This window comes from Podarcis tiliguerta (assembly GCF_965153285.1).
Source record: "Podarcis tiliguerta genome assembly, chromosome: 3".
NCBI classification, from domain to species: Eukaryota; Metazoa; Chordata; class Lepidosauria; order Squamata; family Lacertidae; genus Podarcis; species Podarcis tiliguerta.
In genome coordinates this window covers 48,236,931-48,259,043 of record NC_139536.1, presented here as the reverse complement: position 1 = coordinate 48,259,043, position 22,113 = coordinate 48,236,931, and the positions used below count along the sequence as shown (strand labels likewise).

General features: G+C 41.8%; 1 protein-coding gene across 2 annotated transcripts in view; it reads left to right on the top strand.

The window, feature by feature from the left end:
* The window catches only part of SMOC2 (SPARC related modular calcium binding 2), a 127,345-nt gene that overhangs the window by 62,829 nt on the left and 42,403 nt on the right, over positions 1–22,113 (top strand). For both annotated transcript variants that reach the window (XM_083434205.1, XM_083434206.1), the window contains 3 exons: positions 1,627–1,674; positions 8,933–8,983; positions 9,867–9,941. In XM_083434205.1, the coding sequence (XP_083290331.1) occupies positions 1,627–1,674; positions 8,933–8,983; positions 9,867–9,941 (174 nt within the window). The remainder of the gene's footprint in view (positions 1–1,626; positions 1,675–8,932; positions 8,984–9,866; positions 9,942–22,113) is intronic.

The following is a 22,113-nucleotide window of genomic DNA, read 5'->3' as shown; positions in this document are numbered from 1 at the left end:
GGACGTTTTGGAGCTATTTTGGGGGGGGGGGGGAAATCAGCAAAAATAACTTTGCAGACATTGGTTGCCATACATCCTGATTATCCCTGATAATCTGCCTGGACACTGCTTTCGGCTGCAGTATTCCGGGTATATCCAGGAAATTCTGGACATAGGGCAACCCTACATAAAGTGAATCCTACTTTCAGTTCTCATACATTTTGGTCCTTCAGTGGGTTTTTTCATAGCCTTGGATGTACCCCTAGAAATTGCCTGTAGCTAAACTACACACCCCGTTGGTATTCCCCCTGAATCCTCACCAGATTCACTGAAGTCTATCTGCATTATGCCACCCACTGAACTCTTTCAACACTGTTCTTGCAGATTAACTGAAATCCCAGTTATTTGTTATCTAACTCATTGCCTTCCACATGAGTTTACGTAGGTCACAGTGTAACTCTATGGATACAACATTCCTGTGCATCTGAACTCCTGGTTATCTGCATGTTCCCACTGTTTCCTGGACAAGGCTGTTTGGATAAATGAGGCTATGCTGTGTTTGCTACAATTGATCCATCTTTGAAAAACAGTTTGGCCACCAATATTAAAATCAACTTTGCACACTCCAGTCTTAGACGATGGGCGCTAAGCATTATTACAGTTCACAGGTTCTCCAGTGCTCCCCCTGCCCCCATTAGTCTACTATTGTAAGAAAACCAGTCAACTTGAGAGGTACAGAGTAATCAAATGTGCTCTCCTGGCAGCATAAAGACAGCATAAAGATAAATACTCTCATCCCCCACAAACTGTCTGCTGAAAAGTACCAGATGCAACACAGACATTTTTACTGCTCCCTAAGTCAAGATATCAACATTTAGGGAACTGAAAGAAATTCCAGAGCCACTGAGCCCTTGGGAGACGGAACGGAAATTTAGAAACAGGTGTTAAATGGTTGCAGGGAAATGTGATGTATGTACACCCTGTTGTTAGCTAACATTCCCCCTGAAGTTGTGTGCAAAAATCTTTGCTTCTGCATAGTTTTTTCCTCATGCGCTTAGCACTATAGGAGTTGTGAACAGCATCCTGTAAGTGCTTCACAGAATCATTTGTTTTGCTTTCCCTCCTCAGTTCTTATATATTATCACAACCTTGCCAAAGTTGCCAACTCGCTCTCCTTGGGGCAGATTGACAGGGTGCGTTTTGCAAACACATGGCTTCCCCCAAGAATCCTGGGAACTGTAGTTCGCTAATAGTGCTGGGAGTGGTAGCTCTGCAAGGGGAAAACTCTAGGTCCCAGGATTCTTTGAAGGAAGTCATGTCCTTTAGAAGTGCGCTGACTGTGATTTAAAAGTATAAGGTGGAAATCAATGGTCATGCTATGATGAATGCTCTGTCTGCACAAGTATTTCAGCTTGCCAGACAGAATGATCTCCCTCTCCTCCCCCATGCACTGTTCTGGGGGAGTCAGTTTTGGGAGCATGAGGGAAGAGGGTGGGAAGTATCATTGTGCAAATGGAAGTCTTTGCACAGAGCTTCCACTGGCGGGGCTTGTTAAGTGAATCCCACCCACTGTGTGGATCTGCTCTTGATCACACATCTGCTTTCCCCTCCTCTAATTCACCTTTCCCCCCTCCTCCAACCTTTTAGGTTCCCTAAATGAGAAGCTGCCACAACGTGAAGGTACAGGAAAAACAGGTAAATATCTTATAATGAAATAGGGAATTTCCTCTCCATTGACTATGGACATGTCTTTTGCCTGATAGAAGCAGCATAGGATAAGCCTGGGCACAGAGATGATTCTGTGAGATCCGACACCATTCATTCCTAGAAAATTAAGCAGCCATTGCTTTAATGATAGGTCTGCACCGACTGATTTTCCCTGGATATATCTCCACTGCACGCAGGGAACAACTGGCACAGTCTGCCCTGATTAAGGTGATATACATTTGCCTGCAATGCTTTTTGCCATTTCTAGTTAAACATGACAAAGATATGTTTCCGCTTGATATGGTAGGCTCGGGGATTACTTGTATGCTCCCCCACTTTATCCTTCCAACAACCCTGTGAGGTAGGTTAGGATAGGAGATAATACCGGGCTGAATATTACCCAGGGAGCTTGATGGATTGGTGGCGATTTGACCCTGGGTCTCCCTAGTTCAATGCCAAGACTCTAACCAGCCTGTTGTTTCAAGCAGGTAACTTGATTTAGTTTTGGGTGTAAACCTGCTGGCAAGTAGAGGCCACGTCCTGGTGGATTTCCGTAGATATAAATCTCCTGAAAAATATTCCTGCCTGACATTCTAAACAGCAAGCTGGAGCACATTCCTGTGGGGTAATCTACTGCAAATAAAAATAAGGTTGGATGCCTACTGACAAGCAGATGTATCAACGTTATCTTAGCAGTATTCATATTTTTGCTTTCACTCAGCCTGGAACAGAAGAGTCTCAGAGCTATCGAACATTATTGCCCTGAGACACGACTGTCACATTTCCCCACAACCTTGAGGCACAGTTGCCCTGTGTCTATCTAAGGGATGTAGCAAAGGTTCACACATTTGAATATAAAGCTACAAGCATTTGAGCAAAAGTGAGCACCCTGCTTGAATGTTTGTGAGCATGATTGAGGCAAGCAGGACCTGTGCTAGCCATGTCCTGTGACTGCCGCTGCTTCTTTCGACTGCCTCAAGGCGCAGTAAATTATTTCCCGTGTTGAAGAGAGATATCCCACCTGGGACGAGACTTTGTGAACATTCCCTGATCTTCTTGTTCTAATTGGACATTCAGAAAAGTACTCAAGCCTTTCAGGGCAGGCATCAGGATGCTCACGTCTATCCCTATGCAGCCACATATAGGGGCATCCTAAATGCTTCCAGACAACAGGATTAGTTACCTAATGAGGTAGGTAAGTCATACCCCAGTTTAAAAATGCATTATCCTCTACTTTCATATTTCCCCTTTGTGGACTTCCATTGTGTACTTTGACATTTCATCCTTTGGAATTAATTATTTTTTACATCCAACCTAATTATTTCAGTTCTAGACACATGGAACTAGTCATGTATAAGTGACTTACCATATGACCATATTCCCAAGGCTCCCCCCCCCCCAACCAGAACTTGCTGGAACTCAGTTCCTTCACCTCTCAGGTGGGAGCCATTGAAATGATAAGACAACAAGGGAGGAATTCATGGTGAGTTCCAACACCTCTTTTTCTAGAAAAACAGCACTCCATATTCCTGTCTAAGTTATTGGCCTCAGCCATCATTTCAGTAGAGCAGCCCAGATAAGTATTGCTATGCAAATGGGAATGGAAAGCTGTGGATTTTCCTCCTTGAACTAAGACAATTGTTTCTAACTCATCTGAGATTAAACCTTTTCTAGTTTCAAAATATCAATTGTATCAAAAGTAGAGTCTCCATTAAATTGTTGCATTGCTGGGTTTGCTTGTTTTTTCAAATGTCTCTATTAACCCTCATCCTAGTGCATCAGACCATTCTGCACCTTTTCGTAAGGCCAATTTTGGTTTAGGATCAAAATGTCAGTGCCATTATTTCATCCATCACTGTGGCAACTGAGGCTAAATTCTCTTACGATGAGTTATTGTAATGATTTAAACTGATGGATCATATTCAGAGCCAAGCAGTTGCTGTTATTATTAATGATATATCCATATAGCTTTTTATGTGCTGGTGCTAAAATCATTCATATGTCTGGACCAGTTTGCCTCCCACTGTAGTTGGTGGCATTAGTGCCAAGATTAATGGTAATGCATATTCAACTATATTTAATATGTGTGGGGTTTTTCCCTCCCTCTAAGTGCCCAAGTTAAGGATATGTGACAGATGGGAAATTATGTAACTATCCTTAATTTATGATCCTTAGGATCCTTAGGAATAATTGCCATTTTATGTTTTACTCCTATGAAAAGAATCAGTAGCTGTTTAAACTGAGTAATATAAATTATGCATATATTACTCGAGGACAATCTTTCTTTGATACATTTGCCAGGCAAATGTGTAGGCTCCAGGTGTTCATAACTTTCTGAAGAAACTCAATACAGATCATAAATTTTGTTGTTTTGGCACTTTGTGTAGCCAGCATGCACTGTGCCCATCTTTAAAAGTTTCCTGGATTTTGAGGCTGGGCAGCAATGAATAAGTTTTATCACCTGCCCCCAGCTACAAACAGTGCCTGATATATATGGAACAAAACCAGGTGTGAATCTGGAAACTTTATAAAGCCAACTCCTGCCACGGAGGCCAATCAGCTGCCAGACCCTATTTACCTAAACAGGGCAGAATTATTGTTAGGCTTAATACTTCGCAATGTTCACCATTCAAACATCTTGAATGATGTTCAAGGGGTGTCTTGGGATCCCAGTTGCCAGTCAAAGCCAACATGTGTTTTGTATGATCAGCATGTTTTGCATTGAAAGTTTTTGCAGGAATCAGCTATACGTATTCCATGTAATGTTATCAGACCTTTAAAAGGCACTCAGCTAAAAAAAAAAAATGACACTATATTTTTAGCGTCAAACTAAAGTTGGACATAGGATTAGAATTAGTATTATTTGCATTTAGGATTTTGTGGGACTCTTCTCCCAGCAATGTCTCGCACCCCCCCAAAAAAAACCACCCTCATCTTAAAGTCCACAAATATAAAACATGATGCTTTGTTGCCTCCATTTTAAAAATGTTCATATTCATGTAATTTGTGCATCTCTGTTTCATAGAAGCATAGAATTGTAGAGTCGGAAGTGACCCCAAATGTTGTCTAGTCAAATCCCCTGAATGCAGGAATCTCAGCAGGTCAAGGGAGCCTTTTTGTGCACTTCCATGTTTGGATTTGATATCCCGCCTTTCACTCCCCTTCAGGAGTCTGAAAGCGGCTAACATTCTCCTTTCCCTTCCTCCCCCACAACAAACACTCTGTGAGGTGAGTGGGGCTGAGAGACTTCAGAGAAGTGTGACTAGCCCAAGGTCACCCAGCAGCTGCAGGTGGAGGAGCGGAGACGCAAACCCGGTTCCCCAGATTACGAGACTACCGCTCTTAACCACTACACCACACTGGCTCTCATGTATGTTTCTTTAGACATCACCAATATACTTTTGTGCATACAATGACCACTCCCCACATCAAATGGGGGGCATTTTTTGTGTGGTCATGCGCAGCCCCCCAATCCTACATGGCTCCCTAAAATATAACCTGGCTTTGCCCCCTCCCATGCTGGATACCTGGAGGTTCCCGCCTAACCTCAGAGTCATTCTTCCACTAGGGATAAACCAGTCGGATGGAGATTCCTTGGAATCTCCCAACATCCTCCCCCTTTCCATGGCGTGGGGTTGGGGGATGGGCTCTGCCTGTCCATGCAAATATATGGTTGCATGCCACCCTAATGTCCAAGCAGTGTGAAGTTCTAGGTGCTTACACAGAGTTCAGTTTCCTTGGAATGAGGGAAAAGGAGACTGTGGTGTCTTTAGGATATATGGTTGATTTGCACATATATACAACCTGAGCCTATGATGGAGGGGCTTATAGCATTATCACTCCAAAAGGAATGATAATGCCCAGCCTGCTTCTTGCTTTTCGCTCACACACCTCAACTCTGGCTTTTGTCTTTCTAACTACCAGACCGTTGAGGGAGTGGGGCCCACCCATTTTGCCTCTGGCAGAGAGCCACTTCCTTTGTTACCTTAACAACCCATACTTAGTGGGCCATTGCCAAGAAGCTGGCTTGGCTATTCCAGCTATCGGATCCTTGTTGGATCTAGGAATCGGAAGGGACTTGGGTACACAGCCAACCTGCACCAAACTCACAACTCTATGAACAGCCAGTAGCAGAACTCGCAGTGGGATGGAGACACTCTCCTGATAGGAATGGGGATGGGGTGAGTCAATAGCAAGTTGGGGGCTGCATGGTTGCACCAGTGAGACTTGCCACTGCCACTGTGGTGCTTCTTCTGGTGCAACCTCACAACCCCTAACCCTAAACCACCCCTGCCTAATCCTGTCCAGCAGCAATGATGTCAGGATTTCACCCCACCACATGCACAGCTGAGCAGCTGCCAAGGAAGTAATGCTGGCAGAAGCAACTACATAGGCTGCCAGGGCGTTAGGTGTCAATGGGGGTGTTGGACACAGCAAAGAAGGGCAGCAGCTCTCTTAGTGCTAGTCATCTGTTCAGAAGTGCAAGAGCAGAAGCTGACTAAATTCAAGTTTCCTTCCCTTCACCGACAACTTCATCATTATTATTTTTGGCATGCTTGAAAAAAATCGTGCTCTCTCCGATGAGCATTAATCCTAGCAAACACCTCTGTGATTCTTACCTGAGAAATGTTTGCTGGCAAGCGGAGTCTGTGGGAGATGCCAGTAACTCAGCTAAATATCTAAAACCAGCCATGAAATAATGATTTACAAAGTTGCTTGCATGATGTAAAAAGGCCCTGTGGCACCCTTTTAGGAATCTGATGCAAACAGAAGGGTATTTGTTTCGACAAATTCAAACAAATTTCTCAGCAGCGCAGCCACCGTACACACAAAAAGAGACTAGCTGTCCTCTCTCCAAAAAATCTTGGCTTCCTCTTGTCAGCTTCTTGCCTTTTCTCTCTCATCTGCCAGATACTGTGTTCCTCTCATTTTGTGCAATATTGCTTGAACATTATGAGAGAAAGTCTCTCTCTCTCTCTCTCTCTCTCTCTCTCTCTCTCTCTCACACACACACACACCCACACACACCCACACACACACCAGGCTCTTTCTAGACTCTTCAGAGGCAGCTGTTTCCCTGAGAGGTTACATGAGTTACCCACAAGCTAGCCTCACACAGAATGCGGTCGGTATTCTCATGGCATCTTTGAATGTTCTCTGGCAGTGGCCACTACTGATGACAAGCCAGTGCAGTTGCCGTGTATACTATTCCTGTACTATTCCTTGTGACTTGATGATGGCAAGGTTCTGGAGAGACTCACCTGCTCTACACTGGAAAGGCCTTTTAAACATCACATAGCTGCATCGGTGCATTCCTTTTGTTTGGGGAACATCATCATTATTTTAGTTGGTTAGTTATCAAAATTTATACAGTGGTACCTCGGGTTAAGTACTTAATTCGTTCCAGAGGTCCATTCTTAACCTGAAACTGTTCTTAACCTGAAGCACCACTTTAGCTAATGGGGCCTCCTGCTGTCGCTGCGCTGCCGGAGCATGATTTCTGTTCTCATCCTGAAGCAAAGTTCTTAACCTGAGGTACTATTTCTGGGTTAGCAGAGTCTGTAACCTGAAGCATATGTAAGCTGAAGCATATGTAACCCGAGGTACCACTGTATACCACTTGATTGTAAAAGAAAAACTCTAATAATATTATTATATTCTTCAAAAGAATAAAAAAATCAGAAGAATATAAAATAAAACACTGAAATTATCTATAAAAACAGATTAAAACAGTGTTATTTTTGTAAAGATTAAAATCCACACCAGGTTTGGTTTTGACTACTATCCGGCATCCAAGCAAAATATGGCCTCAGATGAAACACAGTCCACAGGCAACAGCCCTGGTCATTTCAGTAAGGTTTCAAGAGTCTTATTCCAGTTATTCCAGTCTTTCATACAAGGCTAGAGAACTTGTAGGTTTCTGAAGTGCCATCTTGCATCGGCCCTAGCCATCATGGCTCACAGTCAGATTCTCAATCCTTGCTTATGTGAAAAGATGAATTTCAGACAAACTGTTCCCCTCCCCTCCCCCCACCCGATGTAAATAACGAAAGCATTGTTTTCCCAAAGTGCTTTGATTTTGCAAAGGTTTTGTGGCATTTGTCTTAACTTGAACCAACACATCGATCTCTTTCTATTTTTACTATACAGTATTTTCCTTTGTTGGGCAGCGTGAGTATAGGAAATATGCAGGAAGAAAGCAAATCAAAACTTGTCGAGAGAACTTGTTTGTGTAATCTGCAGAAGAATTAGCAGATTTTGCTGTGCCAAACTCTGCTTTTGTTTCAGGTTTCTGTAAATCCAGTTGCCTGCTGCATACAGGCCATTTCTTTCAGACTGTAGACAGACAAAATGGATGGTCTGTATTGCTTGGTCTGAGCACTGAGAAAACGGATGGTCGGCACTGTTTGGTCAGAGCACAGACTGAAGAAGTGCCTTTCCCCAACACTTGTGATTTCACAAAAAAAGCACTTTGTGCTCTTGACAGACTATTCAGACAACCCGTTTGCCATGTGAACACTTATAAAACTCTTTCCTGTGTCGGTGTCTCTATTATTTGGCAAATGGCTTTTTGTATGGGTCGGCCCACATGAACCTTTGTAAAAGAAAACCCTCAAAGCAGTTTTGAATCAAGGAGTGTATAAATGATAAGAAAGAAAATAAATGAGTTTTCTCTGACACAGCAGGAATCTCTGCAAATGGATTTTGGATTTAGTGACTAAACTGGCCAGAGCATCAAGGAACATTCCCTCAGCACCATCTATGCACAAAAGGGAGATATTTCTCTTGTGAACCTCTCTGAAATCTTTTAATGAAGGGTGGTATATAAATCTAATAAATAAATGAAAAAGAAAAATATTGGCATGTTTCAGGAGACCCTTCCAAATGAGTGGAGATCCACCCCACCTCCCAACAGCCCAATGAGGGCTGAGTGTGCTCAGGGGCACAGAATGCTGATTGGAAGTCTTGGCAGGGCAGGGGAGACACAGCCAATGAGGGGAGAGGAAAAGGATTCCTATACAGGCAGGGCAAAATTTTGTTGAAGGTCCCACTTGTACCATTCAAATGTGAAAGGTTTTTGTTTTGTTTGTTTTTTTAATGTATATGATAACACTGATATTATTTGCTTATGTATTGGATGGCTTGGGCTACATGCATTTTTTTAGTCTCAATCAAGTATGTCCCCTTATTTAGCTTACTCTCATAATTGTAGTCTCCTTGCAAATCTTTTCCATTCTGAATTCAGATGATGCTTCAGCTCCTGCACTGGACACTCAGCCCCAAGGTGATGAAGAAGGTGAGCATTTCTGGAAATGGGATGGGGAGACTACGGAAACAATGGCTATACTGTGTGTGTGTGTGTGTGTATATATATATATATATATATATGTGTGTGTGTGTGTGTGTGTGTATATATATATATATATATATATATATATACCATTTGCTCACAGTATTATGTCGCAGAAAAGATGCCTATTTTTTGTGTTTCTAGGAGATATCCTAGAAGAACATAGCCCTTTTACATGTTTGATGAAAGTAACTTTCTGCATGCAGTGAAGTGGAATCTTTCATGGAGAACTGGGCTATCAGCAGCTACTGGCCACAGTGGTTGTGTTCTTCCTCCACTGTCAAAAGGCAATGCACCTCAGTCTCTGGAAATCCAAGTAGGGAGAGTGTTGTTGAAACTTGGGTCCTGCCTGCTTTTGGCTACTGTGAGAACAGGGTGCTGGACTAGATGGGCCTTTGGCCTGATCCAGCAAAGCTTTTCATCTCTTTGTATGCTATCAGTGAAAGCTTATGCTACAATACATACACTTTCAGCCTTTAAGGCGGTACAAGAATTTTAGTTGGTCTCCAAAGCTCACATAGCTCAGTAAGGAACTGTGATGGACCTCGTAAGCACAGCAGGGTTTATGACTGAAGAATATGAACTGCACTGACTATCCCATTAAATCTTCATTTTATAGTGTCATTTAATATGGACATGATTTCTATTCATAACATGCACTTCATCTCCTCTTAAATACCACTATTCAACCTCTTCTAAACTTGTTTCTCAATAAGAAATCAGCCTTGCTGTGTTTATTAGGTTACTTAATATTTTCTTGCAATAAATCTAGTCTGTCATCACTTATATTTTCCATTATAATGATCTCAATTTGTTCTTAATTTTCTAGATATAGCATCGCGTTACCCTACATTATGGACTGAGCAAGTAAAGAGCCGACAGAATAAGACCAATAAAAATTCTGGTAAGATGATAGAGCATAATTACTTTGATGCAGTTAATAAAGCTAAAATTAAAACAGAGTCTTAGCTAAGTTTCATACTTAGATATTACCCCCTCCCCCTTATAATCTTTTCAAGTTAACCAGGATCTCGTTTTCATAGCTTTCCTTTCCTTCTTCTTTAACACTTTGTGAAGGACATGAATGGCTACCACAGGTTACCACAGGGATTGACCCTTCATTTCCACCACTCCCCAGCTTGGTACTCATATTTGTTATCAAACAGGTGGCCACTTATGTGTCCCCCCAAAGGAAATTCATCACCAAACCAAAGGGGGAAATGGGGTACAGATTTGCATAAAATTTGCATACTAGAATAGACTGTGACCCTGTGACCCATATGCCTGCTCAGTCTGCTGTAAAGGTGTTGATGGTTGATGGGTGGCTTCACAGCTGATGCTTTCTCTTATTAGGGTTCTTTAAACTGGGCAGCTCTTCAAACAGAAGATGCCTTCAAATAAAGGATTCTTCTATGAAAGATAGAGAAACAGAGTACAGTCCTTTGCAAAGTATGAGTACGGGTGGGTTGAGGAAGCCAAAAATTCTTCTGCAGGTTGGGTTTTGATCTGAAGAGAATTCATTTGAGGCAGGCATTGATGAGTCCCCAAAGACTGTATATGAGCCCGCTTCTGAATAAGGTCACAAATATCTCTAAGCGTCAGCAGTGATTGAAAAGGTATTGTGATGGGTGCACAGAAGCAGGAAAAGGATGTTGCCATTGAGTGGGTTGGAATGACACTATGCCCTTATCAGTAAGACCTGCAGAGCAACTGTGGAGGCAGCTGTAGCCAAGTGTTTAGCTTCTGAATGGCTACACACACACAGCTTGGGCTGCACACCTGAAAATTTGCAAAAAAATAATAATAAATATTCTGAACTAGGGGAGAAATTCAGTTGGGTTCACATTTTTACATCCCCTTTCCCAATTTGCACAAAAAAACTATACCCCGTAATTTGCACTTCCGTCACCTTTGTGGAGCAATTCTCTATCCAAAAATTGTGTGCAGAAGTTCACGTAGTAGGTGAAACTGCCTATAAAGTGAAAAAGTAAGACAAACATGCATGACGTTAGAATAAATGGGGAAAATTGAGAGAAAGTAAAATTTGTCTAGCCCTCTTGTGAGCATAGAACTTCCATTGCTGAAGCACATCATTTAGGATGGTGATGATGTGGAGCACCCCTCCATTCTGGAATATCCTCTAATGCCATCTTTTTTTTATTCCCCTTTTCTTGGCACAGAGAGTCAGAAAGAGAATACAAAAGGACTGTTTAGACAACGTGTAATTGGTGTATTGGAAATTTAGATTGTTATTTTTCTGACTGATATGCAAGGGAACACAGCATCCTTGAGAGAGTAAAACAAAATGAAACAAAGCCTAGAAATGCTTCATTTTAAGTGGTATTTATTTCATTTTTATTGCACTGGAGATTAGTTAGGGCCAAAAGCAAAGGAGTTATTGTGTTTGGAACCGACTTTACTTATTCAAGAGTCTCACGTGTGCAAATGCAAGAGACCACAAACGAAAACAAAATTGCAACCAGTATTCACCCTAGTGTAGCACTTTGTGGGCGGTAAAAGCCAGCCTAACAGTCCAATCCTATTAATATAGTATAGAGCAGAGCAGTTCCTAGGATCTGGCAGGAATGTTTCAGTTCCTATCTGGGGCATAATAGATGTACTTGATCCAGCCAGGGTGGAGGGCTGTTCCAGTCCTATTGCTGGCATAACTGTTTGCCAGTGCGTTCTCAGCGTAAAGGCTTAAAAGATTTGAGGGGTGAGGAGAAGTGAAGAGAGGTCAGGGCCACCAGTAATCTGGAAGAAATGTCTGGAGATCACAAATGCAGGTGGAAAAAGAAAGAAATTCTCAGGTGCATCAGGAAGTAATTTATTAGACTTAACAGAGCACCACAGCTGTCTGCATGTTTGGACTCCCCTTGGGGGCGTGGCTGTGGAATCTGTCATGATGAGCTCCTGCACTTTAACATTTGTCACCGGACGCAACATGTTTTGACATAGGGCTTCTTCAAGGGCAGTGTGAATACATTCCCTTTAAAAGAGGGAGTGCAAAAAGCACAGTGGTTTGGCTGTATCTGCAGTTTTGGTCACATCCATGTCATCTATTTAAAGGACCAAAGATTCATGGGAACTGCAGTTTGCTAAGGATGCTGGGAATTGTACCTCTGTGAGGGCTAAACTACCATTCCCAGGATTCTTTGGGGGAAGCTGTGTCCTTGAAATGCATGGTGTGGATGTGACCCTCATCTCACAGCACCCTTGAAGACCTTTGTTGAAAAGCACTGGCCTATAAGTTACTTCCATGGGCACCTGAAGATTCCTCTTTCCTTTTCCCTCATAAAAACTCTGCAATGTGGCAACAGGAAAGCTACCCAGCCAGCCTGGAAGCCAACATTTTTGTTGCTGTCCCGGGGTATGTAGGAGGGCTAGAGACAAGTGTGTTCTCCCTTCACTAACTTTTCTCATGGTGGTCCAGTGGTCCCCTACTAGTTAAAGGAGTAACTGTACCTCACCGAGTTGTTAAGATAACGAGGAAAGGTTCTTGAGGTGTTTCTTTTGTCTCTAATAGAGCAAAGACATTCTATTATTTCATACAGGACATGGGAAACTTGTTGAAGTAGCCACATCAAACATCATAGACATCCAGTTTTGAAAGGTTGTGTATTTTTATTCAGAAATATCAGAGCTGTCACAGATTTGCCACCAGCAGTGGAAAATCACAGTGGTAGTCAGTGTGAGGCCCTGAAACCATTCCCTTTTTGAAACCAACAAGATAACTGCAGGGAGACCACAGTGTGTCTGTGGAGGGAGAAGAGTAAGTTTGCCCCCCACCTTGCACCCAAGGTGACAGGGGTTTGGAAGCAGCAGATTGTCCACCTCTTCACTTTCTTCCCCAGTTAGAATTGTCCTCAAGGTCTCATTGTATTCAGTCAGACTTACTTCCAGATCAGTGTGTGTAGGATTGCAGTCAAAGATACCCAGTTACCTGGGTGTAAGTCCCATTGAACACAGCAGGGCTTACTCCTGAGAAGATATGTGTAGGGTGTTCCCATTTAAAAAGAAGATATGTACAGGATGGCATCTTCTGTCTTTTTCTTGGCCAGGTAGGCAGTGGTTCAGTTTGTGGGTTGCTCTTGTTTGTTTTGTTCTTTGAAAGCCGGAACTGGTAAAATGAATTCTTTGTTCTTTATGTCTTCCTCTCCTTTCCTTTTCTGAGGGGAGATAAGCCTCCCCAGACCTCCCTGGAGCAACTTGTATATATTGCTTCTTTACACAGCCAGTCTGCTGGAATATATGTATGGCAGTATTCGCCCTATCTTCAAAAATCCCGTTTTACGAGCGTTTTCATTTATCCTTTAATTTTACATATTAGTTTGAAATACTTATAAGCTCTGGCTTCCAGCATCTCTAGCCTTCGCCTCCCACCAGGGTTAAAGACCCTCCCACCCTAAAACATTTTTTAAAAGTGCTCTGTTTAACATCTAAGAGATACCGTTTGTGTTCAGGATGTTCCACTATTTTATGGAACCTCTACCGTGGAAACATTGGCCGGCTTCCCCCTTTTTGCAAGGCTGGTCATTTTATTTTATAGCGTATGTTAATTTAATGCCAAAAAAGATAGCAATCTTCACTGTAGTATTTTTAATTACGTTATATGACTTCTCTGCAACTCCAGAATGAAACTCCAGTCATTTTTTATTTTCATATGTAGGCTCTGCTTGTCCTCCATACTTTATTAAGAGCAACCAGGAAAGCATAATAAATCTGAGACTTGCATTTCAACAGTTGGAAGTACAGGAATGGCAAATGAATTAATTTACATGGATTTACATAGATTTATTCAGATTTATTCAGATATGATTGCATTTTTATATCCTTTGGTGGGGAGTGGGGGCAGGCGGGGGGAGATGGAATATAAAATTACTTAAATAAAATAGGCAGCATATAAGTTTTTGAAATAAATAAATGCCCTCCATGTAGAGCTATCTCAACTGGTTGCTGGTAAAGCTGGATAATGGAGCAAATCCCATTGACCTAAATGCGGCTTCTAAGTTGGCATGTATAGGATTGCGCTGGGAGCAGGTTAGTTGCATGAACGAGTTTCAAGACACAAAACTGGCTCTGCATGCCATGCGGTAGGGAAGCAGGAGGGTCAATACTCACTTGTTGAATAACTCGTGCCTGTTTGTTTGAAAGTTAACAGGGATGAATGATGCCCATTACAGTAATCACATATCACTTTGTTTATGGCCTTTAAATAAATCGTTTAATATAGAACCCACCAGGGAGTCTTAAAGGAGACAGTACAGATTTCATGAGGTTGAATCATTCTGGGTTTTCTTACACTGGTAGCAGCTTTCTCCTGATAATTATTTCCTGAAACCTATCTCAAAAAAGTCATGTGGTTTAGGAGAGGCATGTTCACCATGTTTCATTTTTCTTCTTCCAAATAATGGGGAGAACCTTCCATCTGCTCAAATAACAAAAAAGGGAGGAAAAGAAATGTCTAGGCAGAGCATCAGGGCTGAATTAATGTAAACTGTAATAAAAAATATTGCCTTATTAGGTGACTGAATGCCAGCACCACTGTTTCTTGAGACACTGCTTGTCTGAAGAAGTTAAACATTTAGAATCTGTTTTGTTTGAAGCATCTTGCCAAAACATAGGCCTCAGGATTTTTCCTCCTTGTCACAAATGAATTTAGACATGTGGTGTGAGACTAACAGCAAGACAAGGTGAGGGCCAGAATCAACAAATATTTGTAGCAAATATGCTAAAATGTATTGCAAAAAGAAGAAAGCTTAGGAAAACACGTTTGTTATAATACATGCCATAGCATCCAGCACAATGGATCAATTAGTGTTTATTTATTCAGCGTGCTTTCCATTGGTATAAGTTGTTTTTGTGGCCAGAAAAACATGCACATTTGTCTGTGTTGCTTCCAAGTTAGATAATGGAATTGTATCAGATACTTGGACTGTGAGTGTAAAGGGAAGCAGATATACTTTGTATAATGGGATTTTACAAACAACAGCAACAACCCTTTGTTTTGCCTAGCTGCAGTTGGAGTGAAATAAGTAAAGATAGAAATAATCTAAGATTTAAATGAAGCCAGATCCTGTTGTTTCCAAGATAAATTAATGTTGTTTATCTATAACAGAGGATGGCCAAACCTTGTTTCGTGGGCTGCCTGCAGATTGTGAGCATGACTCCCGGTCAATTCAAGAAAGCTGCTGGAAGTCAGTGAAGAAGCATGAGATTGGGGACTACAACACAGTAGAGATATATGCACTTGTCTCTTTCCACACCCAGTTCACAGCCACACCTTGGTTCCCCCCCCCTTAAGTGTAAATGAAGACAGGAGTCCAGTTCAGATGTGTACAGGGAAATTGGAGTCATTTCCACTAATGGGCATGTGTGTGTGTTTGGGAGGTCTAAAATAGCCTAGGCTACAAAGTGCTTTGGATTAGAATTTACTGAGCACATTTTAAAGTGTTGGTGCTGACCTTTAAAGCCCTACATGGCCTCAGCCCAGTATACCTGAAGGAGTGTCTCTGCCCCCATCATTCAGCCCGGACACTGAGGTCCAGCTCCGAGGGCCTTCTGGCGGTTCTCTCACTGCAAGGTGTGAAGTTACAGGGAACCAGGCAGAGGGCCTTCTTGGTAGTGGCGCCGGCCTGTGGAATGCCCTCCCATCAGATGTCAAGGAAATAGACTACTATCTGACTTTTAGAAGACATCTGAAGGCAGCCCTGTTTAGGGACGTTTTTAGTGTTTGATGTTTTACCGCATTTTTAACATTCTGTTGGGAGCCGCCCAGAGTGACTGGGGAAACCCAGCCAGATGGGCGGGGTAATAATAATAATAATAATAATAATAATAATAATAATACCAGAAAAAGCCAGTTCATATACAGCACATAGGCTCTTTTAGACTTTCAACCCATGGGGTGGGGGTGGGTCCAATGGCCATCAGCAAAGATGATTCTCCCCACCACCCCTCGATAGTCTGAGCAGTGCTTTGGTTTGAGAAATGTTGTGGATATGCTAAAATGAGGAAGTTGCTTCATCTTTTAGATGGGGAGGCTACTAGAGGGGGAAGTGTTTTCTGCTTAGTTTTTTGTTTCTTTTGAATTGTGATGTCTTAAGAATGCTGACTGCTGTGACCCCCATAGTGCTTTGTTCTATATAAAAGTAGTATATAAAGAACATATCACTCAATCAACTAGTGGTCAAGAAAGGCAGTAAGCTGGAGAATTCCAAAATTCCCAGCCAGCTTGCCACCCTCCACCATATAATAGGCAGCTCCATAATATAATGAACCAGGGATCCTGCTGGCAAGCCCAGTCGTAAGAGGCTCCATTTGTCTGAGACACTGTTGAAAGAGGAAGGCTTGTTGAGGTGAGAGTTATGAACCACGTTATTGCCATCTGGAGGGACACTTTTGCTCCACAGAGCCACCAAAGCAGAACAAAAGAACGAACAAACTCCAGAGCATTTGTGCTATATAGAAAGTTACAGGACTGCCATGCAGCAGCAAATTACAAGGTATGTACCGATTGGAGACGAAGCAGTCTGTCTGCTCTAAGCCCTTGACAGGTGCAGTATTGAAAGCAGGATTGCCTGTAACCATCCTGACACAACCCTGAACACAAATCACAACGAACGGACAAAATAAAAGAGATGTCATAGCAGAGGGAGAGCTCCAAGGGAAGGGAAGGAGGCTGGGAGACGTGGGCCCCCTTGGCCATATGAAAATACTAGTACATAGTTTTTTAACTTAAGGATGTTGTTGGTCATAGGGATACATTCCTTTCAGAGTAGTTGCATCCGTATATGTCATCACAGGATTTGGGCCAAAGTCACCGCCACCACAAAGACCTTCCTGGCTTCAAGAGGAAGTGTGAGGGTTTTTGTTTTTTTTTAAAAAAATTGATAGACCATGTGGAACATTGCCCAAAGTGTAGGAGAATGTTTCTTTCTTTCCCCACAATGGTTCCAGGAGAAGGTGGGGTAGAGATGTGTTTTTCATTCATGTCGCCCTTGTTTTGCTCGCAGGCCTATGGCAGAGCCAAGCCCTGGGCTTGCCTTTGCTGCGGCAGCCAAAATAAAAGCTGAGCCACTGGAGCTGACTATAAACATATGAAAAGTAAACTTTGTAGAAGTATATTTTTTTAAAAAAAAATTGCTGGCTCTGTAAGGAAATAATCCTATGGTATTCTTATTTGGCTCTTTTGCTTTCCTGGAGCATCCTTATTTCTGGATCCGGGTATGATGCCAGAACCAGCCACCCATTTCAGTTGAGGTTTCAGCTTTTTGAAATTAATTTTCTTGCTTCTTCAGGAAAGACAATTCTGTGCGATTTGGGTAAATAAATCCCTGTGCAGAGAGGGCCAGCAGAAGGGTGGTGCGCCGACTTGTTCTTTCAAAGTAAGGCTGAAATCGCGTTGTTGTTTTCCCCTGAGAGCCTGAAGAAAAGGCTGAAAATTGACTTAATAAATAGTGTCTCTGACAGAACAAACAAAAGCCACCGCGACTCAGAAGAAACTTCTTTTGATAATGGAGGTCATCATTGCATTTGTTTTATGTTATAGACCACCACTCCAGGCCCACAAGTGAAGCCGTCTTAACTCCCTGCATGGAAAGGGTTCCCTAACAACTCTTAGCATCCTTAGCAAACTACAGCTCCCAGGATTCTTTGCAAGGAACCCATGATTGTTTAAAGTAGTCTAAGAGTGCTTGAAATGTACAGTGTGGATACACTCTACAGCAGGCACGCTCAACTCTATAGAGACTGTGATCTACTCCCAGTATAATAAAACTGGCAGTATAATAAAATTGTCATTGCCCATAGTTGTTGAGCTTTTTTGTAGGGACGCGGGTGGCGCTGTGGGTAAAAGCCTCAGTGCCTAGGACTTGCCGATCGAAAGATCGGCGGTTCGAATCCCCGTGGCGGGGTGCGCTCCCGTTGTTCGGTCCCAGCGCCTGCCAACCTAGCAGTTCGAAAGCACCCCCGGGTGCAAGTAGATAAATAGGGACCGCTTACTAGCGGGAAGGTAAACGGCGTTTCCGTGTGTGGCTCTGGCTCGCCAGAGCAGCGATGTCACGCTGGCCACGTGACCCGGAAGTGTCTCCGGACAGCGTTGGCCCCCGGCCTCTTGAGTGAGATGGGCGCACAACCCTAGAGTCTGTCAAGACTGGCCTGTACGGGCAGGGGTACCTTTACCTTTACTTTATAGTTGTTGAGCTTTTTGTAGCGGGCGGGGAGGCCTGAGTTCTTGCACTTTTTAGGGGAGGAGACCAGAGTACCAGAGTTGTTGAGCTTTTTGGGGGAGGGTTGCATTAAATCACTCACCCAACAGTCCACATCCCTCCCTTCTTCCCCCACTCTACTGCAGATGAAGGGGATAAAACATTTAACAGCACTGCCAACAGCGCCAGGGGCGGGGCATGTCATGATCACTCAGGAGAAACTGGGCGATCTCTTCTTTAACTCCTGTGATCAATCTGGAGAATGCTGCTGATCTACCTTTCAACCACGGTCGACCGGTTGGACATTGCTGCCCTGCAGTATCGCCACACCTTTAAGAACATAAGAGAAGCCCTGTGAGATCAGGCCAAAGGCCCACCTAGTCAAACCACCTGTTCTCACATCAGCCAACCAGAAGTCTGTGGGAAGCCCATAAGCAGGACATGAACACAACAGCACTCCCTCCCCATTTGTGATTCCCATCAACTGTTATTCAGAGAGCTAGTGCTTCTGACACTAGCAGCCACTGGTAGCCTTATCTGCAATGAATTTGTCCAATTTCCTTTTAAAGCCATCCAAGTTGGTGGCCATCGCTACTTCCTTTGATTATTTGATTTCTATACCACTAAATATATAAAAATATCTCTTTAAGCAGTGTACAAAAAAACAACAACAGAAAACTTAAACAAAGCATTATGCAGTTACATTAATATATATATTACTAATATATATAAACAGATATCAAATCATTTTCCTTCTGACATGCCCTCACTTCAATAAGAACTTGCTTATTTGTTTTATATCTAAAATCAATTTAAACATGGAAATATGTGGACTTTGGACTTGAAATATATCATGAATAATCCTTGAAAATGGAACATTCAAGCAGGTTTTTTTAAAAAAATCTGAATTCTTGAAATGTTTTAAAAAATAAACAATAATTTTTTAAAAAATTGCAAGAGTCTAACTCAGTGAACAACTTGTCCAGAAGAGTTATGTCAAAGGCACTTGTAACTTCTGGTTAGATAAGATAGTTTTATGCAGAATGCCGTCTTCTAGAATGGAAAGCATCCCATCTGCAAGGCATCTGAAAAAAAATATTGAACGGTGCCAGAAACTTTAGCTGTGTAGAGTGACGGAAGTGTTACAGCAGAGTGCACTGCAGTTGATGCTTCTTGGCACTTCTGCCAGTAAAGTAACTAAGGCCAGATTTCTCAACCTTGTGGCCATAAATCTAAATAGTTACTCGGTCAGAATGACCAATTGAAATGATCAAGAGAAACCCCAAATATTTGCATTCACTTCTACCACAGAATTCAGCTCAATTTTAATCACAAGCAGCTGATTGACAATCCTCTACCTAACACTGTACAGAAGTTACCCTTCACGTGTTCCAAGAATGTGGGGGGGGGGCACACAAATGAATACACTGCCCCCCCCACTTTATCACTCCCACCAGTTCCACCCCTAGATCTTTCCGTATTGATTGGAAAGTCTGGAGATGGGATCTATGTCTTTTGGGTTGACTGTGTGCAGGCTTGTCTATGCAACTGGGAGCCTGAATGATAAAGCAGTGAATGTACAGTGGTACCTCTGGTTACGAACTTAATTTGTTTCGGAGGTCTGTTCTTAACCTGAAACCGTTCTTAACCTGAGGTACCACTTTAGCTAATGGGGCCTCCCACTGCCACCACACGATTTCTGTTCTAATCCTGGGGCAAAGTTCTTAACCCGAGGTACTACTCCTGAGTTAGTGGAGTCTGTAACCAGAAGTGTTTGTAACCTGAGGTGTTTGCAACCTGAGGTACCACTGTATATTAACTTCTGTATAGGTCTACTTTAAAGGAAAGATCTTCAGAAGTTTGGAGGCCTAGGAAATACCAATAGAACATCTTCTTGCTATAGTCGATTTCCTAACCATCAGTTATGGTCATGCTTATCAGATATGGTCAACGACACAATGACAAGTTCCACACAAAGTCATGTTCCTTGTCTGGACAGTGTGGCTTCCAAAGAGAAACTCATTTTCTCATTTATATTTCCTGCTTGGTGTTAAATATCAGTAGATGTTGTCAGTATCAATAGATGATGATTTTCATGCATTCTTAGTAAATACAAGGCTTGCTTCGGCTGGTGCTTGATGTGGCATGGCTTAGAAAACAAAGCCAATTCTGTCAATGCCAAAGCCTCTGTGAGGGTTTAAGTTCGGGTAATATTTGTTTCAAACAATTGTCCGCTAAGAATTCTGTGCACCTTTAGGCAGAAGTGAGTCCGACTATTATTCATTCAGGCTTTCTCTTGGGTAAGGTTGAGTAACACTATAGACACAGTCACATTTTGAAAAGTGTATAGAGACCATGCAAAAAAATTAAAAAATCATATTTTAAGGTCTAATAACACTTGAAAATGAAACATATTATCAATGGAGACAATGCTATTCTTTCATAAAATTGAAATTGTAAGTCTGTACAGCTGTGATTCATTTACTATTACATAGAAATAGATAATATAGATGTGTGTGTATTTATATATTCATTCTCTGTACTGGCATCCCATTTATGGAATGCCCTCCTTTTTGAGATAGGGCTGCTGCCAGAACTTCTGAGCCAGCTTTCATCGCCAGCGAAAGAGATATAAAAATAAACACATAAATTCAACACACATGCACAGGCCATTGTAGAGTTTTAGTACTGGACCAGTTGCTAGGTCAGTTTATATCATATTGGTTTGATTTTATATTGGCTGATGATGTTACCGTTTTAGCTGCCCTGTTTTATGACTCATTAAACTTTTCTGAAAATATCAATTAAAAAATAAACCAAACCAGACAGATACTAAGGGTAAGTTATTAACGTAACCAGGTTAAGACAGCCCAACAACTATACACAATGATAATCTTAATACTTTTTCTGTTTTAGTTTTTCTTTACAGGGTTTTCTTTGCAAAGTTTTTCTTTACAGGGTTTTGTGAGGAAGATTCAACTCAAAAGGTCCACAGTTTATACTGAGGGAAGGGGGCAGGCATTATCCTTTACACTTATACAGTCAGTAACACTTTCCATATTTTCTAAAATAGGTCTTTTTAGAAAGGGACCTATTTTAGAAAATCCATGCTTTCTAGGCACAGGGGAAAGGCACTCTGAGTGTGCTCAGTGGTTCTTAGCTTTTGTAACATGCATATTCTAAAACCAAGTTGAAAACTGAAAACAGTTTCTGGGGACTGAGCCCTGGTGAGTGTTCACTTACATTACATTTTGCTGTGTGTGTGTACACAAAATGGTATATACAAAATAGTAGAACTAAGTCTGTAAAAGAATCAACCATACTAATATATTTATTTATTGTTAATCATGTTTTATAAATACACTGACAGTTCATGTAGAGGACTTAAGAAATACTGTGGTGAACTTTAATCTAGATGAGGAACCTTTCATAAAAAGAGATGCTATCATGAAAAATACAGTTTTCTAATGCTTACTTCAATAAAGCCACTTTTCTTTAAAAAAGGAAATTCTGCTGAAATTAAGGGTGACAGACGAGTGGAAAAGAAAAGAAAAGAGAGACTTTAACATTCCCAGAGTTGTGTGAACAGGTTGCATAGCTCTGGTAAAAGTTAATCTAATTTACTTTCAATGATTGTGGCTTAAGTGGCAAATTTCTGATGACACGGTATAGAAGAAGTTTATACTGAGTCTGTTTTTTAAAAAAAATAACCTAATTCAAAACTGTGCTAAATATAGATATGGCAAGATGTTACAGGAAGATAAGATTGTGATTGCATTCCAGATGAACCAGAAGTAAACATGTGTTTGGAGTATTCCGTTTCTAGTGTGCGTTTTCTTCAAAATGCACTTCCAAAAGGCCAGCTCC